This window comes from Pelodiscus sinensis, chromosome 1 (assembly GCF_049634645.1).
Source record: "Pelodiscus sinensis isolate JC-2024 chromosome 1, ASM4963464v1, whole genome shotgun sequence".
Classification (NCBI taxonomy): Eukaryota; Metazoa; Chordata; order Testudines; family Trionychidae; genus Pelodiscus; species Pelodiscus sinensis.
Genome location: NC_134711.1, coordinates 85,224,594 through 85,243,936, shown reverse-complemented (window position 1 = coordinate 85,243,936; position 19,343 = coordinate 85,224,594). Strand labels below are relative to the sequence as shown.

At 41.4% G+C, this 19,343-nt stretch overlaps 1 protein-coding gene across 1 annotated transcript in view; it reads left to right on the top strand.

Annotated features, from left to right (window-relative positions):
* Window positions 1–19,343, top strand: part of NUP205 (nucleoporin 205) — an 88,757-nt gene that overhangs the window by 35,923 nt on the left and 33,491 nt on the right. The window contains exons 14-24 of the mRNA XM_006125865.4: window positions 1,593–1,643; window positions 5,595–5,804; window positions 6,972–7,071; window positions 8,271–8,408; window positions 8,696–8,885; window positions 11,849–11,969; window positions 12,694–12,775; window positions 13,231–13,395; window positions 15,953–16,077; window positions 17,028–17,142; window positions 18,806–18,955. Of these exons, the coding sequence (XP_006125927.2) occupies window positions 1,593–1,643; window positions 5,595–5,804; window positions 6,972–7,071; window positions 8,271–8,408; window positions 8,696–8,885; window positions 11,849–11,969; window positions 12,694–12,775; window positions 13,231–13,395; window positions 15,953–16,077; window positions 17,028–17,142; window positions 18,806–18,955 (1,447 nt within the window). The remainder of the gene's footprint in view (window positions 1–1,592; window positions 1,644–5,594; window positions 5,805–6,971; window positions 7,072–8,270; window positions 8,409–8,695; window positions 8,886–11,848; window positions 11,970–12,693; window positions 12,776–13,230; window positions 13,396–15,952; window positions 16,078–17,027; window positions 17,143–18,805; window positions 18,956–19,343) is intronic.

The window sequence follows — 19,343 nt, the reverse complement described above, 5'->3', positions numbered from 1 at the left end:
ATCTTATGGTAATATGATGCACTTTTCCTAAATATTGTTTTAATCACTTATTTCATTGCTGATTTATCAAACTCACATCCTTGCTTGCTGTAGAAAAAGGCTGGTGCACTGATCATAGTGGTGTGTTCTTATTTCTCAAGTAAAGGGAATGGGGAGCAACAGATCCTTTGCTCACATGCTATGGGTGATATAAAGACCTGTGAATCCCTAAGTAATGCACTTGAAGAGATCACAAGATAGTGTTTTACCTCTCTGGACAGTGTAGGAATGACAGAACTGCACTGGAAAGAGTTCTGTCCAGTTCTTGGCTGAAATGAACAAGCAATGTGAGAGAGTCCTGTGAGGGCTGCAGGGTAAAAGTGAATATGGAGGGTTTGTATAGCTGTCAGAGATGTGCAGTCCATTGTTCTGTCAGCAGATGAGATTTTTTTTTTTTTTTTTAAAGCTCCTACTGCCTCTGCAAGAAGTGAGGGGCAGGTAATACAATAAGCATTTTTAGTACAACTAGGGGACTGAGCCCCCACTCGCAGTGCTTGCCAACTCCCCTCTTGCGAGATGTAGGCAACCCTGTCTCCCCCCCGCCTTGGCCACCAGGGAGGTCTAGGCTGCAGATGAACCGGGGTCCCTTCTCCCTTCCTCTCCCTCTTCCCCCTCCAGCCTGCGCCCTCCTCTCCTCTCCCCCAATCCTAGCCCCCACCTTCTGCCAGCCATGATGTGTGCCCAGGCCCGGCTCTAACCCGGCGGCTGGGGAGGTGCAGGGGTGTCTGCCCAGCCCGCATGGAGTGCAGCGAGGTGCAGGGAGTGCTGTGTGCACGCAGCACTCCGGGGCACTCCAGCCTGCTTAGGTGGGGAAAGCGGCAGCCTGGGAGGCCACTGTCCTGACTTCTTTCCCATGTAGTCCTGCTTGTGTTGCTCACTGCCCCAGCCCTGACCACAGAGCCCAGTGCCATCTGTCTGCCGGGAGCAGAAGGGAAGGAGTAGACAGGTCAATGCAGGGGCGGCGGCTCCCCCAGGCAGCTCAGGGGTGCTCTGACAGCTGCGGTAAGTGCAGCCACCGGGGAGGGAGTGAGTCTCCACAAGGGCAGCTGGACTCCAGGCTGTTGGATACTACCCTCTGGCTCCCCAACAGCCTGGTGTGTGCGGGGGAAGCCCCCAGGAGCCTGTTGCTGGCACATAAGCCTGGCTGGGAGCCCCGCTCCCAGCGCCTGTCCCTGGGCTGCTGTCCTGATCCCCTTACCCTTCCCCCTCCCCCCCCTAGTCTGTCATGGCTGCGATGTGGGGTCTGCGGGCTACTGTACCATGTTTCTTGGCATTGAAAGCCCTGTGGGGTGGGGATGGAGGAAAGGGAGTAGGGGCTTGGTTTAAAATAGCAATTCCAAGTGGTGAGGAGAAGCAGCAAAGTTGGCCTTGAGCTGGGAGAGGGGACCGGGGGGAAGTAAGGAGAAGGCAGGCTGGACGCAAAGTGACATGATGACGTCACTCTGTCATCCCACAGGGTAAAACTTTTTTTAATATATAGAGAAATATAAACATCAGTCATTTCTATCAGTACCTATGTAGAAATTCATTGTTTTCCTTTTCTGTTTTTTAAGATATTACAGACTGTAAGAGCTCCAGGCCAGAGGCAAGCAGCTGGCATTGAGGTGAGGTCCTCCAGGAAGGCCACTCAGGTTTATATACAGATGTGTGCAAGGGGGAAAATGTAGAGGTTGTGCCTGCCATTGAGCCTTGAAATAAAATCTCCCTTTCCAGCTGTTATTCCCATATATGCTCATGGCTCCTAGAAGCTGAATTTTAGCTTGCTTTGTAAATCTGATGGAGTTTTAAAAATTTGTTTGATCGTGCCTTGCAGCTTTCTTCTTGTATGGAACAGATGACTGTGCTCCTTTTTTTTTTTTTTTTTTTTTTTTTTTTTCTTTTTTCTTTTTTCATCACCACTTATGTAACTTTTTCTAGGATTCTTAGATTGCTTATTATTTCCTTTATTTCATTTTTTATTCATTCTCACTCAGTTTTAAGTGATGTAAAATCTATTGTGCCATAGCTAGAAAAAGGATACCTATTCATTGTTGCTTATCAATGTGTCTTAGTGCATTGGACTTTTGTAGGTATTCTCATTTGTTTTCAGACATTTCTTCCCCCCTCCTCATTTAAACAAAATATACATACAGGTTACATTATAATCAGGCAGGCAATGCATATCATTATAGTGGGGTGGTAGTACTAGGTTACTAGTGGTTTAAGGGGGTAAGTCTACATTACCCTACTACATTGGCACAGATGCACTGATGCATCTATGTTTCTATAGCCCATCTAGTATAGATACGCTATGCTGACAGGAGCATGCTTTCCCATCAGCATAATTACTTAGCTTCTGCCTTTCACAGAGGCGATGTTCACAGGATAGTGTTTCCCACCACCATAATGCAGCATGGACACTACTTTAATATCCCCAGATTAATACCACATCAATTTTTTTTTGCAGTTCATAAGTTCTTAACTTATTTTGCACTTGTGATTCTTGTTGTATTTCTGATCCTCTCCAAATTGATCTTGCCCACTCAAATTAATTTTTAGCTACTATCTAACACTCATTTTCCATGTGAGGAAAAATAATAATTAAAATTATTTGGAATTAAACCTGGATTTACAGTGTGACTTGAGCCAAACTGTTAAGCCTCTCCCAGACCTGACAAAGAGCTTTGTGCAGCTTGAAAGCTTTTCTCTCTTACAAAAAGAATTTGGTTCAAAAAATTTTATCTCACTCACTTTTTCTCTCTAAAGTAATTTTTGTGTGTGCAGTAGGACTGGGGCTCTGTTACAAGACAGAGGGTACGTCTAGACTACAGGGTTTTGTCGACAGAAGTTTTGTCGACAGTATCTGTCGACAAAACTTCTGTTGACAAAGAACATCTAGACACGTTCAGTTCTGTCGACAAAGCAAGCTGCTTTGTCGACAAAACCCTGTAGTCTAGACACAACCCTACATGCAATAACACCTTCTGTCGACAGAACTCTGTCGACAGAAGGTGTTATGCCTCGTAAAATGAGGTTTACCAGCGTCAACAAAACTGCTGAGTTCTGTCGATGTTATGGTGACAGAACTCAGCGGTAGTGTAGACGCAGGTATAGTTTTGTCGACAAAAGTCCACTTTTGTCGACAAAACTCTGTAGTCTAGACACACTCAGAATGTAGGCAGCCAGATGTTAGAGTAAATGAGTGACTTAAGGTGATGTGCCATGACTATTCAGCAATGACAGTTACCCACACACATTCATTTTGAATCCTGCCCATGGCAGTTTCTGAGAGTGTGTGTTGTACTCAGCAGTTGCTCTGTCTGTATTCTGCAGGGGCTCCTTCTAGAAGTTTTGTCCCGATAGCAAAGGTTATGACTTCTGAGCCAATCTTTGAGTGCAATCTAAAATACATATGCACACTCATTTTACATTAGAAGTATTGTTGAGGAAATGTCTTCCTCTTCCTTCTATTCAGTTTAAACGTAGTAAGAATAATGTGATTGTGCTGTATACGTCTCATTCCTGAGCAGTGAGAAAAGCAAGGGGTTGTAACTCCTATATCAGCATGATCAAAGGGGTTTCTGAGCATCAGTAAATGCACTTGTAATAGAGAGCCTTATTCTCTGGACTGGCATACAGTTGATATAGACTAATGTGCAGTCAGCAAACTATCATTAGTCAAAAAGTAGCTTATGTTTATTATGAAAAATAAACCTAGAAAACAAATTTCAGTTCTATGCAATTATTCATATGATTTACACAAACCAAAGGGTCATGCCTATTGGTTTTATCTGTCAAAGTATTGCAATTTTTATGTGTAAAAATAAAATTACGGGGAGTCTGAAGGAAATGTTAAACACTAGAAGAGTTACTTGGCCCTTAAAAAGTCACATCAAATGGTATTTTTTTCCTCACATGCTGCTATTAAAAAATCAAGCAGTTAACAAATTGCAGTAAACTTTTAAGAATAATACTCTTTTTATTTTTTTATTTTTTTTTTTTTTTTGCATAAGAATATGTAGATATATTTCACTCCAGTTAAAATGGAAATTCTGGTGCAGCCTTCATGCCATCCACTTACCACCTCACTGTAACAATGCTGGGTTACATTAGTGCTAGGGGCAGAGTTAGTGGTGCAGATGTGGACTCATTTGATTAAGAGAACTCTCAGATACTGCCTTTCCAATAAGTCTTATTTTAATATTCAGATGTCTCTAAAACCACTGATGTGACAGGATTTATTTTAATTGATACTTCACTGCACTGGGGGAGGGAAGAGTACACCCATTGAGATAAAGGGGTCAGTTCACAACTCTGAGTTCTATTGTGTCAGTATGCATTAATTTCCAGGGGCTGATTTAATTCATGTGAGCATTCAGTCCTCCTGTGCTGCAGAGTGTAATGCAGAAACCATTCCCTCTACACTAGCCTTTGTAGAAAAAGTAAAAAAGTATGAGGCTGCCCTTTGCTGCTGCCTCCAGATGGTAGATATGCTCCTCAGAGCTCCTCTGTTACCTCCTTCCTTGCTACTGCTCCTTCAGCCCTATTGGGAGCATAAAGGAGTCAGGAGGAAGGGAGAGCCAGTAGTAGTAGTTCTCAGGCGTTGTACCTTCCTACAGCCACTCCTTAATTGTGCTCCCACACCACCACCACTTCCTCAAACATCCAGGAAAATGTACTGCCCACGAACTTTAATGCAGAGTTAAGGTTAACTGGCGATGTCTCAGGTCCTCCCAAAACATGGAGTCTTTTTTCATATCTGCTTATCAGGCTGATTTGTACTTAAGAGTATATCTCCACTGGTCATTGCCACTTCCAGAGGGCAGAGTAGATGATGTAGGGCTGGACAGTCATGTATCATAATTCTGTATTCTGTATTTCCTGAGTTTCAGAGATTTAAAAATAAGTGCATTTAATATCTTAGAATGGCATGAGGCACTACTAGTCAATCTTAATTCTGCATAAACGATTTTAAGCAATGAATGTGTTGTAAACTATAATCTTCTCCCCCCCCCCCCCACACACACACTTTTTTAAAAACACCTAACTGGTGGCAGTTTACCATATGCCTTAAGATAAAATCCTGCATTGTGGTGCATGGAAGAGGGCTTCTGTGCCTCTGCTGAGCTTGCTGAAGTGAATGGGATGTGATGTTGGAACCAGCACATGTGCATCACATTGTAGGATTGGGGCCTAATTTGTTTGTTTGTTCTGGTGGGAAGTGGCAAAGGAAATGGAATTACTATTAAAAAGAATGGTAGATAAAGTAACAGTTGAGTTTAATAAGAGTAATAGCTAATTGGTTTTTAAATAATTGTCAGAGTAGGCGGGCCCAATCCCACTCTCCCTGTGCACACCAACTCCTACTGAAATCACTGAGAATGAAGGCTGAAATGACTGACATTCAGTCAGCATCCGCTTTCCTTTTGTTAGTTGTGTTTCAGCCTGATCATTTTGAGTGTATTTTGATTTTAATTACAAATCTCCAAAGTGAAATCTTGTTACGATCAGTTTCTTCATGGGTATTTCTTAAGTTGAATCCTTGATGGTTTTTTCCCCCCTCTCCTCTTGGGAAGGTTGAACTGAATGAGGTTGAATCTCGGTGTGAGGAGTACCCTTTGACCCGTGCCTTCTGTCGGCTCATCAGCACACTAGTGGAGAGTTCATTCCCTTCCAACTTGGGGGCAGGACTGCGCCCACCAGGCTTTGACCCTTATCTGCAGTTCCTCAGAGACATGGTGTTTCTCCGATTTCGCACCAGAGCTTACCGGAGAGCTGCTGAAAAGGTAACTTTTAGTTGTGATGGTAGTTCTTCTTCTGGGATATGTTAATTTGCATCTGAGCTCCATACTGTTAAATTGAACTGACACTGCAAAAACACATTAGTTCTTGGCCTTGGAAGAGCTGGGAGGTGCAAGTTTGATGAAGCTGTGCGAGCCCTAAATAGTAAGTCTGTGGATTTTTTTTTTAACCAAGGCTGAAGCCAAATTACATCCCCCAGTCCTGAAAAGTCTCGACTGCGTCATAGGTCAAGACTCACTTGATTGTCTGGAGGGGGTTAGAAGCACTGAGCTTCTTGTTACTAGCACATTTTCTGGACAAGATGATAGCCTTTCAGCAATCAGCAAGGTTTGCCGCTAATGTGTTCATGTATACTTTCCACATTCAAAATACGGAGCACAGAATGTAGACTGGAAAGAGCATTTGTAAACACTCCCATTTTCATTGTAAAAAACAGGCTAAAATTAGAAAAAACAGAAATGGGGGGAGTAGAATTGGGTTTCATATTCCTCTAATATGATAAGAACTCTGTTTCTAAAGGCAAAATGTCTAGCCACATGAGAAATACATGCAGCTAGCTAGCTGCAGTTTTCACATGATGATAGTTTATAAATTGCTTTGTTACCATAATTTTAACAGTTTGGCTAATTACTTTAACAGAGCGGAATAATTACAACTTTCATCACTGCCATTTCACAAGACTGTTTAACCAGATAGTATTAATGTAGTATTTTAACTTCTTACAGCATTGAATTTGAGTTTCCCCATATGGTTGTTTTGATGAAAATGCTCTTACATTGAAAGTGTAGTGACCCAAGTTGGGCCAACAATCAGACAAGTTTACCACATATTAGTTTTTTTATACATTTCAGAATATTTTTGCATTTGGTTTTGAATATACATGAAATACACTATCATTAAGTTTGCAGATGATGTTTTAGTTCAAAAAAGCAAATTGGCAATATTTCAGATTCTCTGACTTAGGAATTTCCTAATGCTGTGGAATGTTAATTTTAAAAGCAGACATGTTTCTCTTTTAGTCTTGCCCAATCCATGGTTAAATTGGTTTACTTTTCCTTCTAGTTACGTTGTTTTGTTTTCTAGATTTTGTATTACAGTATTAATAATATCCTGTTTGTGGTTTTTGTGTTATTTTTTGTGGTTGTCCACAGTGGGAGGTAGCTGAGGTGGTTTTGGAGGTTTTTTACAAACTGCTGAGAGACTATGAACCTCAACTTGAAGACTTTGTGGACCAATATGTGGAGTTACAAGGTTAATTTCATTTATTAACTGTCAAACAAGATTATTCCTTTTACTCTGCTTCTGCACCTCTATATTGTGATCCTACCACATTTTACAAGCAAGCTGGGTCAGTGCTTGGAAATATCCAAGGAATTCCAAAGTGCTGCTGATTCAAAAGGCTGCACTCTTTCTGAATCAGTAATGAATTAGTGCCCCAGCATAGGACTATGAAGAGTACAATGTGCTTCTGAAGGTGCTATCTTTAAAGTTGAGATGTAAAATTGACATCATGCAATTTGTGGTCATTTAAAGATTTCACAGCACATTCAGATGATTAGGAGCATCCTGGTCAAAATTGACAGGAAAAATATTATATTTTGTTGGCCAGAACTTGTTCTGCAGTTTCATTTAGATATTGTAGTATGAATGTTCTGTGCTGTTAAACAGCTCTTTCCTTCAACTCTGGATGGTGGGTGAAGTGATGTTTTTGCATATGTATAATTCTGTGAGGCATTTTGCATTTCTTCAGAAAGAAGGTATAATATAAGACATTTGAGCACTTGTTTATTGTTGTGTATTTTCTTCTCTGTTGCCCCCGCACATCACAGCTCTAAATCACTAGCTACCAGGACCCAAGGAGGCAAGTAAACTGTCTATCAACTTTACCACCCACTCACTTACCTCAGTATTTCCTTCTTTTTCTACTCTTTTACATCCCTATTTCGAATATCATATCAACAATAGTTTCCATGTTCTAGTTCATTGCAGCAGATAAATATTCAGTGCCCCTTCAGTTGTTTTATTTTTCCTTACACAAAGTCTTCAGAGGAATCTGAAGTCATGCAACAATTATTTCTGGATATAAAAAAGTTCTGAAGAACCTAGAGTAGGTGATTCTGAGAAGATTGTGACTTGGGCATCCTTCATCGATTTAAATGGAAGGTTGGATATTTTTAGGAAGTATACTTGGCGAAAGCTAAAATTCTGCTTTTAGATTTCAAAGGCTGTCTTTTGGCAGTCACCACCCCTGTTCTTTCATAACTCTTATGAGCTGCTATTTGCGTAAATGGCTTTTGGCTCAAGAGTACGTCAAGTGATTTTCCTGTGTTAATCATATTGCCTTGAGGTGTTGCTTGCTAGAGCAGCTGATGTTTTCTGGTATAGAATGTAGTAAGAGGATGTCTCTGATAAAGAGCATTATTAGTAATTTCCTTCATTTTTTTCTTTAGGAGAAGAAATAATAGCACATAAACCACCTGGATTCAGTCTGATGTATCATTTGTTGAATGAGTCACCAATGCTGGAACTGTCTCTTAGTCTGCTGGAAGAAGGGGTTAAGCAGCTTGATACGTATGCCCCCTTTCCTGGTACGTGCCATTAGTTTATTTTTAAGATGTTAGTGAAGAGTTTACTAACAGCGATGTAACACTGGCATTTCCATATATCTTATCTATACATTGCTCTTGTTTCTCAAATACATAAAGTTATGTTTTGGGGGCAGATAATTGAAAACAGGTTATCGGTGTTCATGGTGCTTTTCTGGCAGAGTATTTTGATAATGAGCTTTTCAAATATTTTCTTTTTATAGAATTGCCAGGAATTATGGCGTACTTTGAAACTTGAGCATGTTTGCTTTTTTGCTTATGCTCTCTAGGGAAGACGCATTTGGAGAAAGCAGTGCAATATTGCCTTGCACTTCTTAATTTGACCTTACAAAAGGAGAACCTCTTTATGGACCTCTTACGTGACAGCCACCTTTCCCTGATTGTTTCACCTCTGGAACAGCTGCTGCAAGGAATCAACCCTCGCACTAAAAAGGCAGACAATGTCGTGAACATTGCCAGGTGTGTACAAATTACTTTGGAGGACAGGCAGTTTGGCTGAGTTGGAAAGTGAAGAGAGGCCACTGTGGCTGTGATTCATCAGTTGGATCCAAACAGCAGACTGTTTTGCATGCTCAGAGCTTCACTGAACAGTGAATTCTGCACAGCCTGAAGGGTCCACCTGCATAAGAGTGGAACCTATATTTGTTTTCTGTTCTGAGGAATGGTTTCTCAGTTTCACATACTTTCTATGAAACCCAGAACTTTTAAATTAATTGCTTACCTTTGCATAACCTTCATTTCTCCAAATTGGAGTTTTTCATGATAGCCATAGAATAGGACAGTAAAAGTTCCTTTAAACCAATCTGCCACTCTAGCCTTTTGCAACACTGCTTATTAATTATTCCCATTAAAGGGACACTCTCAACTTGATTTTCAACAGAGAACAATGCAGTTTTAAGTATCACACTTGAATTGAGTCCCTCTGCCATTGTTTGTGGTTACAATTGTATTTTACTTTAGGCAGGCCAATACAAACAACTGGAAAACTGACTACATAGGAGAACCATTATACACACGGCCCTGTAAAAGCAAAGTGTTTTAAATAGTTTTTCTCTCAACCTTTTGTTAACATAATCTCACGTGTTGCATATTGCAAAAGTAAGTATGAAGTTTTCAGCCAAAGTCTTTAAGACCCGAGTCTTTTAATCATCTGTTTCCTCGGGGTGTGTCCAAATGCCTTTTTTTAAGGTGGATATTGGGTAAAAGGAACTATTCTAAAAAATTCTGGGAGTGATCTCTTTCATGGTCAGTCTTTATTACTGGTGGTGAGAGAGGCTGTGTCTACACTGCACCACTTTTCCGGAAAAGGGATGCAGATTAGACACTTCGGAATTGCAAATCCGTGGGGGATTTAAATATCCCCCACGGCATTTGCATTTATATGGCTGCTGCTTTTTTCCAGCTTGGGGATAAGCAGGAGAAAAGCGCCAGTCTAGACGCGATTCTCCGGAAAATATGCCCTTTTCCGGAGGATTTCTTATTCCTACTTGAAAGTAGGCACAGCCAGAGAGTTTAGCTGCTGTGTCTTGTAGACAAAAATCTCGCTTTATACTTTTAAAAAATTTGTTTTATACACTAGATCCATGGTCACCAACCCGTCGATTGCGAGTCGTTCCAGGACCCTCATTTCCCCCCACCCCCAAGAAGCCTCACTACCTACATCCAGTGACAATGGAAGTAGTGGCGGCTTCCTGCTGGGTGGACGGAAGTCCTGAGCTACGCATCACTTCCGGGGATTCCGGAAATGCGCTGGTTGCTTCCTTTCCCCAGATCTGTGGCGTGCTGGGAACTTACTGGGGGTGTCCCCAGTGGTGCGTGCTGGGACTTCCCTTCTCTGTTTGAGGGGGGGAGTTGGCCCCAGAGGGGGTGCATGCACGGGCTTCCCTGCGCCGTGGGAGGCTCACGCCAGCCCCAGAGGAGGCGCGCAACAGGGCTTCCTTCCTCCGCAGGAGGGGGGAGTCGGGCCTGGAGGGGGGGCACAACGGAGCTTCCCTGCTCCGTGGGAGGCACGTGCCGGCTCTGCAGGAGGCGTGCGACAGGGCTTCCCTCCTGGGGGGGGGATGAATGGCGGCGGGAGAGTCCTGGGAGGAGGCGGATGCAGGGGACTCTCTGTCCTCACTGGCACCCTGTCCTCTGCTGCAGAACCCTATCCCCTGCCCTCCTGGCACCCTGTCCCCTCTCCCCTGCCCCCTGCCATAGAACCCTGTCCCCACTGGCACCTTGTCTTCTGCCACAGAACCTTGCCTCCCCAGCACCATGTCCCTTGCTCCAGCACCCACTAGCACCCTTCCCCAGTACCATGTCCCCTGCTCCCACCAGCACAGGTGGGGCCACATGAGTGAGGCTTGAGGGGTTTTGGAGGAGTTATTTTTTTCGTTTCACTTGTGTGGCCCCAGCTGATTTTTTCTGTGGGTCAGTGACCCCTGACTCAAAATAGGTTCCCTGCCCTTCTCAGAAACAAAGACAATGCAGAAACTTTTTGTGTTTGACACAGTATTTTATTTAAAAATGAAGCCTGGCCAATAAACCCCCAGTTGGGGCCAAGCCCCCATCTGGCCACAGCATCATAACACTCCTGCATCTGCCCTTCCCCCAGACCCTACATCTGAGCCTATCATACACTGGAACCCCTTGCCCTGAGTCCCTCACTTACCCCAACCCAAATTCCTGCACCCTCACATCCACAAGCCTGTGACTTGCTTAGTATTCCAACCCTCCAGCTGAACCCAACACTGCCCGGCCTGGAGCCCCCTCCCCAAGCCAACGTCCCCTTCTCCACCTCTTCCTGCATCCAGATTTCCTCCCAGAGCTTGCATCCCACACCCAAATCCCTCATTCCCACCCCAGAGCCTACACATCCTGTCTCAACCCAGCGAGAGTATGGCTAGACTGCAGGAGTTTTTCAGGATTCCAGAGATATCCCAAAAAAACTCTTCTGCATCCAGGAATGCGTTTTTTTCTTCTGCTTTTTTTAGTGGGAGAGCAAACATGCTCTTTTGCTAACCCCTATATTCCTCTTTCCACGAGAAATAAGGGGGCTTCCAAAAGAAGGGTTTTTACTGACATTTGGTTCAATCTAGACAGGCCAAATGTTGGAAAAACCTCTTCTTACAGAAGAATTGGAAAAAAAAAAAAGCAGCAGTATAAGGGTTGGGGATAGTAAGTGATGGAGAGGAGAATGGAGAGAGTGGGGCGGGGCTTCAAGGAAGGAGCGGTGTCTTGGAGGAAGGACGCGGTGGTAGATCTTGGCTTGTTCTGTCATTTAAAAAGTGATCTTGGGTGTAAAAAGGTTGGAGACCACTGCACTAGATTATTCAGTTTTTATTTTAAATTGTTTCAGTTTGTAAATATTCTTTTTTTCTCTGGGTACTATTCAGGAATGACCAACAATTTCATTACATTATTCTTGCAATTTTTTAAAGGTATCTTTATCATGGTAACAGCAATCCTGAATTGGCTTTTGAAAGTGCCAAGATCCTCTGTTGCATTTCTTGTAACTCCAACATTCAGATAAAGCTAGTAGGAGATTTCACACATGATCAGGTAACCACCATTGTGTTTAAATTTGGGGAAAGACAATTGATAGGGCAATCTGTATTTTTACTGTTAAAAAAAAATCCAAACCTATACCATATTTGGAAAGCTACAAAGTGTCTTGTTTTTCCAAAGAATAGATTATTTTGTCATAGCACCATCAAGACTTATTCATTACATTTTTAATGAAACAATGCTTTTAACAATGTTTTTAAATAAGAGGACAGTTTTGTATCGCATGCTAACCCTTTTCTTTGATTACATTGTGTTCCCCAGGGGCGGTTAAAGAAATTTATTTTTAACACCCAAGAGTTTAAAATAATTCATAATGTGGTTTAAGAGTTGACCTATTATTAGAACAATTAAGACCCCCAGGGGGAGGGATAGCTCAGTGGTTTGAGCATGGGCCTGCTAAACCCAGGGTTGTGAGTTCAATCCTTGCGGAGGCCATTTAGGGATTTGGGGCAAAAATTTGTCAGGGATGGTACTTGGTCCTGCTGTGAAGGCAGGGGACTGGAATCAATGACCTTTCAAGGTCCCTTCCAGTTCTAGGAGATAGGCAATCTCCATTAATTTAAATTCATGTTCACTAGCTTGGTCAGTTTTGACAGTGAAATTTACACCTGTGCATGAAATGACATAATTTATACTTAAGTCACTATTTTATCATCATCAAACTCCTCTTTTTTTTTTTTTTTTTTCCCCAATTGCAACCTTCCATTTCTGAACCCAGAGTATAAGCCAGAAGCTGATGGCTGGATTTGTGGAGTGTTTGGACAATGAAGATGCAGAAGAATTAATTAATTCGGAAGATGGTATGTGAATGGTCACATTTTATTTACATGATTCTCTTTTGTGTAGGTTCAAATTGTAGAAAGTGAGCTAAATAGATATATGCAAGTTTGGTTTCCAAATAACTGAGCAAGTAAACCCTCAGACTGTTATGGTTTTGGCACATTAGTTGCCCAAAGGGACCCATAGTTGTAGGAATAGTATTCTTTGCTTGCTTTAAATTAGATATTGTAAGAACAAACCTATTCAATATTGAACCAGAATTAAGAGAAAATATTATAAATTACTCTGGACAAATTATCTAAGATTATATTCAATAGTTATTTGAATTTAATTCCTGGAAATTTTATAGCATGTTCTAAGTTTCACCTTTAGCTTTCTTTAGTTTGGTTTGTGTGTGATAGCTAGGGAAGGCCATGCAGTATTTACATTATCTTCATTTCAGTTTTCATCTGACATTTTTTCACTTTCTAATAAGAACTGGAATTTGAAAAGAAGCAATCTCGGATCCACCATGAAACAAAAATCCACATTCTGAACCTTCTCATCACCTCTCTTGAGTGCAGTCCACCCAATCTGGCACTGTATTTTCTGGGATTTGAACTGAAGAAACCTGTCAGCACCACAAATCTGCAAGATCCAGGTATGTGGATGAAAAAGGGATTTAGCCTTCATCGAGCTTTTGTACTAGTGTTGAGACAATGTATTGGAAAGCTCAGCAGGAGAATTCCTGGTTCCTTGGTCATGGCATCAAAGGGAATGGCTGTAACTTTTAAGAATTGAATTTAAAAAGCATATCGATATTCAAATACAAAGTGTGAGCTACCACCAGACAAATTCTTTTACACAGTAAGGAGAACCTTGAGATATACAGATGCTTACCTGTTTTGAACTAATTACAGTAAAACTCCAATAGTCCAGCATCCAATAGTCCGGCACTCCTGATAGTCCGGCATCAAAATGGCAAGAGCCTAGTGAGTGAGCTTCGGCAAAAAAAGAGTCACAAGGTAACAACGGCAGCAGCTGAACTGAGCAAAAAGGGTAAAAAAGGCTTAAGAAAACTAAAACATTACAGTATACTGTATACAGTATGTACAACAAAAAGAGTTAAGAACACTTTATATACAGTATATAATGTATACAGTGTGTGTGTGTGTGTGTGTGTGTGTATGTATATATATATAAAAAACCTGCTTATAGTACCTCCTGATAGTCCGTCATATTTGATAATCCGGCACCACCTAAGTCCCATAGGTTCCAGATTATCGGAAGTCTACTGTATATCACTTAGGAGTTGGCCTTTCTTTCTTCAGAGTAATCTGTGAAAGAATAAAAGTAAGTTTTTGCCTTATAAGATGTATGAAGAAGGCCCATAAAGTGTGTGTGTTTGCATTGGTGGATTTTCTTTTGCCTTGAAAAAAATAAAAATTGGCAAGTTTCTAATGTTGTTTGAGTTTGCTGGGAAACTCTGTAGGGGAGAGGGTTTGTTCTCAGCTCTTAATTGAAATGGTTGTGAGATATATTATTAGATATTTTATTTCACAGAATGTTTTAGATAAATAGGTGTTAATGAAGGCAACTAAAAACCTTTTTAGAGTTATTTGCAAAGGAGAATACCTATCAAATTGAGAAGTAAGATCTATGCAATAGTAATTAGACCTTTATTTTTATATGGCACTGATTTCTGGGCACTGAGGAAGAGACAGGAACAAATCTTGAATGCAGTGAAAATGTTAAGATAGATTTATTGAAGTTTTAAGGATGATTTATTTATGGAATGAATAATTGGGGGAAGTATTGTGGTACCATTTATAGAAAAAGCTGAAGGGAATTCAAGTTTAAGTGGTTTGGGCATGTAAAAAGAGATTGGAAGAATATATAGGAAATAAAATGTTACCCTCTACTTCTAAGTTTAAAAGAAGTGTTGGAAATCCCAAAACTGCAGCTGGTTGGGGGTGGGCGATGGAATGAGGGTCGTTGGACTGGCCCCAGCCTCCAACTGCCTCCATTCTCTGCAGCTGTTTTGGAGGGGGGGCAGCCTCTGGAGTCTGGCCATGGCATCATCCACATGCCTTCCTTTCCTCCCACCCCCCAACCACCCTGCAGCCTCTCTGGGAGGATGACAACTGAGGTTCCGGGGACTGGCCCTGGTTTGCAGCTGCCCCCTCCAGGCCTGTAACTAGTCAGTGGGGAGGAGATGAGGCTCTAGAGGCTGGCTTGGACCTGAAGCATTACTTCCCCCCAGCCCTGCAGCTGGTCCAGGGAGGGAAGTGAATGTCTGTGGCCCAGTCCCAGCATCCATCTGTCTTCACTCCCTGCAGTGTGTGGGGAGGCTGGGGCCAGGCTCTCGGCTTCCAGCAGCCCTCCCATGGCCTGCAGCCTATCTGGGGCTAGGCCATGGTTCCTGGCCCTGGCCGCCTCCTTCTTGGGGGAGAGAGGAGACAGCGGGGCCTAGTTCCTGGCCTCTCCTTGGGGTGGATTAGATAGGGGGAGGAGATGGTGGTGTGTGTCTTTTACCCACTCTGTTGGTGACATGCAGAGCCCCATCCGCAGCTGGACACTGTCTAACTGGTGCAGCTGTCCTCAGTAGTCCCATTGCATCCCTCCTCTCTGCCCCCTTTTTTTCTGTGTTATGGAAAACAGTCCCATTCCTGACACTTCCTGTTTTCCTGTCACAACCAAATCCTGACCCTGCTTTAAATTAGGATAAGAAGAAGCTGCATACCAAACTTGGTGGCCCTAGCTTTTACTGTTTAGGAGGAGTCCTTGAACAAACGGACTTTCAGACAAACAGGTGGACTTACAGATAGACAGACGGACTCTTATATATAGAAATAGCTAGATGGCTGTTAAGGTGTGTCTACTCAGCAGCGTTATTTCGGAATAACTGACCTTATTCCAAAGTAACAAAGAGTGACTCTACACTGCAAACCATTATTTCGAAATAATGGTGAGTTGGAGGACTGCTTATTTCAGCTCCTGTAACCCTCATTTTACAAGGAGTGAGGGAAGTCAAAAGAAGAGTGTTCTTCCTTCGACTTCTTGCTGTGTAGACAGTGCCAAAAGCCAAATTAAGCTACTTCGATTTCAGCTCAACTGACGTAGCTCAAGTTGTGAAGCTTAATTCGACTTGTGCCCTTAGTGATATTTATGAAAGTCAACCAATGCAAAAAAAAAAAAAATTAATCATCTGTTTTCAGGTGTGTTGGGTTGCCCACGAACTTGCCTTCATGCTATTTTGAATATATTGGAGAAAGGTACTGAAACAAGAACAGGCCCTGCAGCAGTGCAAGAATCTCCCCATCTTGCAGAACTGTGTTATCAGGTACTGTCTGCGGAATATTTCCTGTTGGCAGAAGGTGAAACAGATTTTATCACTTCTTGATTAGCAATGAGCACAAAGCTTGTTTTGATTTGATACTGTTTTGTTCAAAAATGCTTATGCTTGACTTTTTTTTTAACATACTAGATCTTTTATTCCTTTACCCATCACTATGTAAAAAAATTATTGCTGCATATTTTCAACGAGGAATCTGCAATCATGCCAAAGTTAATAAATTGATATTCTTTATAAAGCAATCTTAGCTTTGCGTTCTGCTACTAGTGTGTGACTAGTTAATTAAAGAAGGTGTGTGTTATCCTTTTTTGCGTCATCGGTTGTTTGCCTAAAGAGTAAAAATAACAATTCTTACTCGTAAAGAACTCTCAAAATCTAGTGTGCAGTGTCTCCCCTCTATGTTGCAGCAATAACAAATAATTGGAAATAAAATTAATTAGGCATATATAAATCATTGATGATGCCAGATGCCTTGCACATAAAACCAAATCAGATAAATATAAGTCAACATGCCATGCTCAATGCCTTTTAAAATAAAAATGACTTCAAATGGAATTCATTCATATTGGTTCTAAAGTCAGGAAGGAAGACATGCTGCAAAAGGAAAGAGACATGGAGTGTATGTCCTTCCTTGGTGGATCCAAGGATTGAGAAACCTCCAAACCTTCCCACCTAAGATGACAGAATGGTGCTTATATGATATCACAGCATATGTTAATAGAAGCTAATAATCTGTCTGTTCATCTAATTCTTCATTGATGTAACAGTCTGGTGTCAGAAGTGATTTATTCAGTCTGGGAGTAAACCAATGGGATGTTTGTTTTAAAACACAGATATAGTATTAGTTAAGTTACATATTTTTGTGCATATCATATTTTTCTTTTGATGTCTTTTTAAAATTTGGATCAGAAATTCATATCTTCTCTTCCATTTATCAGGTGATCTATAAGTTGTGTGCGTGCTCAGATACATCAGGTCCAACTATGAGATATTTGAGGACTAGCCAGGATTTCTTATTCTCTCAGATGCAGCATTTGCCGTTTTCTATCAAAGGTAAAACTTTTTTTAATTTAAAAATTAATGTTAATTTAAAATTGTTTATCCTTTTGATACTGGGAGGAGTCAAGGTGCTAGGTGAATTCTTGACTGAGCTGATATAATCTAGCCTATCTGCTGATTTGTTCACTTATGAAAGTAATCTTGGATTTGCTAGCCTGAAGTCCAAATTGTAGTTTTGAAGCTGTTATAGACCATTATATCAAATTTACAGACTGAGTAGAGGAGAGAGGGGGCATGGACACATTTCAAGATGTACTTTTTCCTCAAAATTTTTAATGTGTTTTGTAACCATCTCTGTTTACTTTGAGAATCCCACAAAAGTCTAGAGAATTTTGTAAATTTCACTTCCATTACAAAGTTATTAGAACCTGTTATGGAATCTTACTTTTTTGAAAAGTGGTGGGGAAGGCTTTGAGATCTGTGTAGAGGGAAGTAAGTGAAGAATTGTTAGTTGCATCATGTCAGGTACAGATGTCATGACTGTTTATATTCTGAAATGTTATGGAGGACTTCCTTGCTGTGAATAATTGAGAGAATTTCTCATGCTGTCATTAATTTTTGAGTGATTAGTAGATGCATTTTAATGTTTCTAATATGTATGTCTCAGCTGTAATAATGAGAATTATCTTAAAAATTAATTGGATATATTGAAGTCTGGTGTAGGTGATGCAGTGTATTCATTTACTAGTATTTTATTATTAGTAAATATGTATATAGAGCCATGATTTTGGATAATCCTATACAAAGATTAAAATCTTTTGAGGTGTACACAGTTTTTTACAGTCCTAAATTAGATTAATTTATTCAATGAAGATTTCTGGAGACTATTCAGGCCTGGTTAAGTTTGACTAGTGCCAGCATGTAGAGTAGAGGTACAATGTCTAGCTACCTGCCACAATGAAAGGTTTCAGCAGCTGGAAAGTTGTGGGAAAAGGCTCCAGCATACCCCATTCTCCTGGCTAGAACCTTTTCCCGCTGCCTTCCTTCTGCTGAAGTCTTTGCCTTCTGTTTTCCCCCGTGGTGAAGCCTATCACTGCTGCCAGAGCCTTTCTTGTTGCAGCAAGGAAAGGCTCTGGCAATCCAAAGGCAGTGGGATACTACAAATGTGGGAGGTACTCCTTGGACTTCTAGAGAGTCCAGGTAGGATATATATCTATTAGGCATGTTAAAATGTGTGTAATTATGTAACCCGGGTACCCACTGAAATGTTTTCAGCGGTTACACGTGGGGCGGTAGTCGGCTCCACAGGAGCCACTACGCGCTGTTAGTGCTATAGAGACAGCAGTGTGGGGCGGCAAGTGGCTCCCCAGAAGCTCATGTGCATGGAGAGCTGGCTTTTAAACTGGTTTCCCATGCCTACTGGAAGCCTGCATGTAACTGTGAAGGTTAACCGATGAGCCCAGGCTGTAAGTGTAGACTTAGGCTGAGTATATTCTATTTCATCTGAGTGCCTGCTTGATATTCATGCATATAATAAAGATGCCATAATTGATCCAAATTAACTCTCTCTGCTCAGAAAAGGCAGAGTATTGTGCAGTGGGGCTGCAAGATGATGCACCCTCCAAAAAATCCCCTCTAAACAAAATAAACCTTTTTTCTAATATGGGGCGTTATTTTTACTCTATTGTATGATTCTTTCTGTACATTGCTTACCTAGAACATGAGATTTCAGCACTAAATCAGATGTCTTGGTTGATGAAGACCGCATCTATAGAACTGCGTGTGACATCACTGAACCGCCAGCGTTCCCACACACAGAGACTCTTGCATCTGCTGCTGGATGACATGCCTGTAAAACCTTACCTAGGTAAAATAGGGTCTGTTTTGGGGGAGGGGGGAGAATAGGGAAACCAAGACTAGAACTAGGGGGTAAGTCTTCTTTCCTTACTTAGATCAGTCTCCTCTTCTATATACGTTATAGTTCTTGTCTAACATTTGAAACCCTTTCTGGTATTTGGTTTGGTATTTGCACTGCAAGAGTGAGGAATATAGACAGCGTGGTATGGAACACAGGATTATACTTTTTCTCCCTTTGACTCTTTTTTGTTTGGCTGTTGGTTAGTTGAAACATCTCTGTTCATTCTTCCGTATCAGCCTAAACATCTGATTTTAGAGGCCAGTAGATGGAATCAGTATGGCTTTTTGGTAAAGTACTGTGAGCCACCACCCATATTAAATTTAGGTGGTGGCTCATA